Genomic DNA, 6,515 nt, shown 5'->3' on the forward strand with positions numbered 1-6,515 from the left:
AGAAAGAAAGAAAGAAAGAAAGAAAGAAAGAAAGAAAGAAAGAAAGAAAAAGAAAAAAAGAAAAAGAAATTTCGTCTAAAGAAAGTAGGACACAGGAGCACCTGGGTGGCTCAGTCGGTTAAACATCCGACTTTGGCTCAGGTGACGATCTTGCGGTCTGTGAGTTCCCGAGCCCCACGTCGGGCTCTGTGCTGACAGCTCGGAGCCTGGAGCCTGCTTCAGATTCTGTGTCTCCCTCTCTCTGCCCCTCCCCTGCTTGCACTCTGTCTCTCTCTCTCTCAAAAATAAATAAACATTAAAAAGAAAAAAAAGAAAGCGGGACACCTCTGAAGGATTTTAAGCCAGAGAATGACGTGATCAGGTTTGCGCTTTGGAAAGTTCCCCCTGAGATCACAGTGGGTGAACAATTGGAGGGGGCAGATTGGAGGCCAGAAATAGAAAGCCTGAGCCGTGGTCCTAGTGGAGTGGACCCGTGGGGGCAGATGTGGGAGGTTGAGGGGGCTCCTCCATCCCGGACCGGTCGGCCCACAGATCCCAGGGCCTGGCCTGGGGGACCACGAAGGCTGAGGTGACCCCCGGAGACCAGTCGATGTAAAGGGCAGTGAGGATCAGAGGACGTCAGAGTCTCGCCTGCCTCCCACACGGCGGTTGGATTGCAGATTCACTGGGCATTTTTCAGGGGCTTAAGCATAGCATTTTGGCTGAGGTTGGAGGGTGGAAATTCTTGTGTCAAGTGCAGATTTTTTTCCCCAGAATACGTCTTTGAAACGCTACCGAGCATCGTATTCATTGGACCTATTGCATTCCTGTTCCAAGAGGTGGGGTAGAGCTGTGGCAGCTTCAGTCCGTGTCCTGCACCCAGCCCTTGGTAGATGCCAGATGATTGTGAGAAGGGTGACAGGGAAACACAGGGGTGAGAAAATGCATAGCAGAGCCCAGGCCTCCCCTGTCTCCCAGCCCCTGGTTCTCTGCTGGGCTGGGCTCTGTGCTGGGTCCTGTAGGGTTTACAAAGAAGGGAGCCAGGCCCTGGCCTGACTGTGTCCCCACCCCCGCAGAAGCGGTACCGCGCTGTGTATGACTACAGCGCCGCCGACGAGGACGAAGTCTCCTTCCAGGACGGGGACACCATCATCAACGTGCAGCAGATCGACGATGGCTGGATGTATGGGACCGTGGAGCGCACCGGCGACACGGGGATGCTGCCGGCCAACTACGTAGAGGCCATCTGAGCCCCTCCCCTGGGTGCTGCCCCGCCCCCACCCGTCTTCAGTGCGTTCCATGGCATCGCGTCTGTCCTGGGCGTGACCTGCCCACCCTTCAGTGTCTCTGTTTTTTTTTTTGTTTTTTGTTTTTTTTCTAAATCTGCGACAGCTTGTTTTATTCCCACCCTCCTCCAGCTACTTTTGCCAACCGAAGCCTTGTTCTGCCACTTTCGCGGGCTCCTTCCTCTGGCGGGTTTTCCCCTTGACCAACTTCTTGGTTTTCTCTCTGGATGGAACAGGCGTGGACCTCTTGGGGGGAGGCCGAGGCCCGGGGAGCTGGTCTGGAATGAGAGACCCGTTGGCTCCCAGGCCTCTGCCTTCACTCTTTTCTGCCCCCTCAGACCTTCCTGCCCTCCTCCGCACACACCCAAACTTTCCAGGACTCCCAGGGGACGGGGCTCCATACCCCCTTGCCCCTGGGATGGGCTTAGCCTCTGCTTCTCCGAGACGGGGCGACTGGCCCTCGGAGGGGCCCTCCAGCACCCTCTCCCACTCTCAAGGACCACGAAGGAGGGTCGAGTTCCTGCTTTGGGATTCATTCATCCCTCCCCACACGTGTTCCTTCTCACACTGTGATTTTGCTCTCCTGCCCAAGCAGCCCTGGTGCGGGCAAGGAGCTCCCCAGGAAGCATGGCTTGGGTCAAGTGCTCGCCTTTCTTACTTTTAGGGACAGTTGCAGGAGGGAAGGGAACAGGGTGTTCTCTCCCACAGCCCTTTTTCCTCCTCCCACCCCTCGTCTGCAGACACCCTGATAGCTCCTGAACCATGAGGCAAGGAAGCCTCGGGCCTCTTGGCCTGCCACGCCGGGCCCCCGGTCTCTGGGTTAGGTGGGCCATTCCTCCCTACTCCCCACGGGAGGATGTCTCAGGCCTCCCACGGCCTCCCCTCCTTGGTCCAACCCCAAGCACGCTGGAGCTGCACACAGCCACAGGACCTTCTGTGTCTCCAGGACTCAGCATGTGGGGGAAGGAGCGCGTCTGTATCCGTGACAGGCTCGTGTGACCGAAGCAGCCAGGGTCCCGGCCGGCGGGAGTCTCTGGGCTTACGCGAGGGTGCGTGGGGCCGTCTCCGCCTGATAGTTTCCTCAGACCCCACGGTGAGAAGGGAGGGCCGTGGGAGAGAGAAGTTCCCCGTGTCTTCTCTGGAGTGAAGGCCCCTCCTTTCCTTGTATCCCCAAATGGCGCAAGCCCACCCACCTCCTTTTCAGCGTGCTGGGCAGAGGTAAGGGGGTGGTCGTGGAGTCGGTGGGGCTGATGTTGGGGCTTGCAGCTTGCCAGGGTGAGGGTGGGGGGCAAGGTTTCATGGCTCCAGGCATATTCTCTCCCCTCACGTCCATGTCCTTGGCTGCAGAGTAGAACATCAGACGACCCTATGTCCCCCACACTGTGGGTGTCTCCCTCTGGGGGCTCATCCCCCGCACCACCAGACCTCTCCCTCGCTTACCTAAGGCCCCCTGGAAGCAGAAGGAAAAAGTCCCAGGGCTACAAAACTGGAAGCGCAGACCCCGGGGTGAGGAGGGGAAAAATGGTGCTATTTCCAAGTCCCTTCTCTCGCTTGTCGGTGGCTGTGACCACCCTCGCTTGGCTTCACTCCTCTCTGGGCTCTCTCAACACCCCTCTGGGCCTCCCCCTCCTGCCTTCGCCCTGAGTCCGCTCAGGCTCCCCAGCTGACATCTTTGCCTCCTTCGGGAAGGAGGACCCTGCAGGCGAATTCAGCAATCCGGTCCTCACCGCTTGCGGGGTGGACGTGGGAATATTTTCCCCAAATCAGAAGGTGGAAAAGAAATGACCATTGGTGTTGGGGGAGAGCCCTGCTTGACTCGTCTCTTTTCCTCTGGCCCCAGCTGAGGTGAAGGCGGGTGGAGGGTCTTTACGTCGGACCATGTGGAAGCTGAGGGCGCTATGGGGGAGCTCTGTTGCCTTTCTTCGTGATCTCAAAGCGCAACGCGGATTCTGGGACCAAAGGTCAGAGGTGCATCCTGTTGGAGCACCTGTGGCTGGCAGCGTGGTGAGAGGCAGGAGGAAGGCCTGGAGGAGCAGGAGGCGGCCTGTTTTCCCTCAGCCTAATTTTCCTTCCAAAGCGAGGCAGGCCAGCCACTGGAATCTTGTTGCTGGCCCCTCTGCTCCTCCCGTCCTAAAAATAGGGGACCTTTTCCACACCCCCAGAGAGAAGAGGGACTGTCACACTGGTGCTGAGAGACCCAGGGGCTGCTGGGAGTCCTTGCTCCTTTCCAGAACCATCCATCCCTAAAAGAGCACAGAACCGAGGGCTGGGCCAAGTCCCTGGTCTTTTCTTACAGTTCACAAAGGTCTTTGGCCAATCTAATCCCAGGAAAGAAGATGCGTTAAAGCTAGAATGTGAATATAACTTTAGTGGACCAATAAGAAAGTGTAAGAAGCCCAATGGTGAGAAAAGTGAATTCTGTCAACACTGCTTCCTATTTTCTTCCTCATGTCCCTCCAGGGAAAACTACTTTATTGCTTAATTTCTGCCTTTTTCCTCTCACATATGCACTTTTGGGCCTTTTTTTTTTTTTTAATAGCTGGAAAAAAAAAATACCACCCCACAAACCTGTATTTAAAAAGATACAAATGACCATGTGAAATTTGCCTCTGTCCAAACATTTCATCCGTGTGTGTGTGTGAAGCCGTCCGTTCATCTTTTTATATGGGGTGGTTGTCTTTTCTTGGTCTGTTTTGGTCCCCTCCCTTGTGGGCTTGTGCTTGGGATCAACTCTTTCTGGCCTGTTACGATTCTCAACGTTTGACTTGGACCACAAGTGAATCTTTCTCCTGGTGACTCAAATAATAAAAGTATAATTTTTACCTGCGGACTTGGTTTTCTCTCTGGCTCTGAGGTACTGCTGCTGAGTGTGTGTGTGTGTGTGTGTGTGCGCGCTTGTGTGTGCGTGTGTGTCCGTGTCCTGTTTGGGGGCATTAGCCTGACACCCTCCTGAGAGCGCTGCTGCCCTTCAGGGACAGAGTGACCAGTTCCTCTGCCCAGCCTGGTGACATTTCCAGAAACTTCCCTGAGCTCCTGTATTTCCCTCTTCCTGTCTGACTTCCTTAGTGATGCACCTGTCTCCTCACCAGCCAGTGCACTCAGAGGGCAGGACTTAAGTTCTCTAAATCCCCAGGGCCTGCCCGGGGCCAGGCACATAGCTGTTCAACAAATAAACCTGTTGCATTAATGCATGAGCTCAGCTCGGGGGCAGCTTTGGGACATGGGAGGAGCTGGGCGCTTGTTTGAGGGATTGGCAGAGGGGCGGTCTGCCCGCGGGATACGACAGAGGATGAAGCCATCTGATCAGGTGGTCTGGCAACCCAAAGCAGTATTCACAAGCCAAATCACCACGACGATGTCTACCTCACCGATGGGGGTTCACTGGAACCCAGGGAGGCCGTGGTTTGGCAGAAGTTGCACAGCTAGTGGCAGGGCCAGAGGTCTCAGGGCCAGAGGTCTCAGAACCCACGGTGTGACCCTCGCAGCCTCACGCCATGCCGCCTTGCCAGCTGCCTTGTGGAAAGGGGACTTTCCCGCTTGGGGCCCAGAACAAAGGCATTCTCTGGCTTCAGGTTAGCAGCAGCGGAGATGGAGAGGGCTCTCCCTGAGCCTTGGGGATGGAGAGTAAGAGGCAGGGCTGGAGGGTGCAGGGAGCGTCGGAGGCGCTGGGCGGGATAATTAAAGACAGTACCGCCACCCGCTCCCTCTGGGAAGGAGCTGCCGCCTAATGTGTTTTCCGGCGGAAGGGAATGAGTTGGCAGATCTCGCCTCCTGTTGGCCTGCCCCCTCTTGTCTGCAGAGCTGCTGCCCTCTCTCCCAGGAGGCTTCATTCACCTTCATTCAAGGGGGCAGTGGGCTCGGGAGGGAATCCGCCGTCTCTAGAGGCTCCCCGCTCACAGAGACCCTGGGCTCTTCCTCTTGGGCACCAGCCGATGGGAGCAGTTTCCAGACCCCCTTCTAGAAGTGGCCTCAGTTCCCGCGGCCTAACATGTGGAAGGGGGTTACTAATGCCCTCACCCCTGGGGCCTTCAAAAGAACTATGTAGGGTAGGGCCAAGGACACTAGGCCTCAGAGATGTCACAGGGAATTTTTTTTTTTAATGTAATAGGAAATCATTAAGACATAAAAAGGAATAAAAACAACACAATACGTAACTGAGTACCCGCCACCCCGCTTAAAAGATAAATCATTAATTCTCCTTTCCCCTCAGAAGGCATCGCTTAAATTTGTATATCTAGACCCTCTCATTGCAGGGAGGGACCTGGGAATTCATTAGTGTGCTCTTTTTTTTTTTTTTAAGTTTATTTATTTATTTTGAGAGAGAGAGAGAGAGAGAGAGAGTGAGCAGAGGAGGGGCAAAGAGAGAGGCAGACAGAGAATTCCAAGCAGGCTCCATGCCATCAGTGCCGAGCCTGATGTGGGGCTTGAACCCACGAACCATGAGATCACGACCTGAGCCAAAACCAAGAGTCAGACCCTTAACTGATGGAGTCACCCAGGCGCCCCAGGATGCTCTTTGATGAAACACTGCCCTGAGCTCTCTGAAGAGAACAAGAATGCGGGTAATGACCACGAAGAGACAAGGAGTCGCTGGAGGAGAGATCTCTGGCGCTCACACTGTCCATGGAGTGATCTGAGCCGTGCAGGTAGGGCTGAGGGGCATTTCAGATGAACAGGGTGGGCCCGTCAGGTGGGGGGGGGGGGGGGAAGAACACGGACTCCCGAGTGTGCAAGCCTAGTTTTAAATCTTGGTCTCCCCCATTTCCAATGAGACATCAGGCCAGTTCCTGACCATCTCTGAGCCTCATCTATAAAAGGCTTGTGGGGAGGGTGAAATGACCTACAGCGCGTGTGCAGTATCTGGCAGAGTTCGGGAATCCCCCAAGCGTTAGCTCCAACCCCAGAGATGCCAACCGAGACTCACCCGAGCCCTCTGTCCGTGTCCCTCCACGACGTGACCCTTACCACCTGCCCATGGCCCACCCAGCTCCCCACCATTATTTTTCTGAGGTAATTGGCCACAGATGTGTTAGAGGAAAAAGGAAGAAGGGAGGCAGTCAGGAGGATTCATTCCTAGGGCGTCTGGATAGAGATCAGATCTCCTCCTCCGTCCATATCATGCAGCCTCCATTTAGATATGAAAGGGTGGGATTGGGTTCCTGGGGAGAAATTGAGCCTCTTCGCTTCTGCTGGGTCTAAATCGAGCAGTGCCTTGGTTACCCGCTCCCGGGCTTTGTGATTGGTTGGCTG

The 6,515-nt window shown here is 55.4% G+C and overlaps 1 protein-coding gene across 2 annotated transcripts in view; it reads left to right on the top strand.

Annotated features, from left to right (window-relative positions):
• LASP1 (LIM and SH3 protein 1) overlaps window positions 1–3,799 on the top strand; it is a 50,726-nt gene extending 46,927 nt beyond the window's left edge. For both annotated transcript variants that reach the window (XM_049635909.1, XM_049635908.1), the window contains exon 7: window positions 1,056–3,799. In XM_049635909.1, the coding sequence (XP_049491866.1) occupies window positions 1,056–1,229 (174 nt within the window). In that variant the 3' untranslated portion in view covers window positions 1,230–3,799. The remainder of the gene's footprint in view (window positions 1–1,055) is intronic.
• Window positions 3,800–6,515: the final 2,716 nt, after the last annotated feature.

The sequence above is a fragment of the Panthera uncia genome, chromosome E1 (genome assembly GCF_023721935.1).
Source record: "Panthera uncia isolate 11264 chromosome E1, Puncia_PCG_1.0, whole genome shotgun sequence".
Classification (NCBI taxonomy): domain Eukaryota; kingdom Metazoa; phylum Chordata; class Mammalia; order Carnivora; family Felidae; genus Panthera; species Panthera uncia.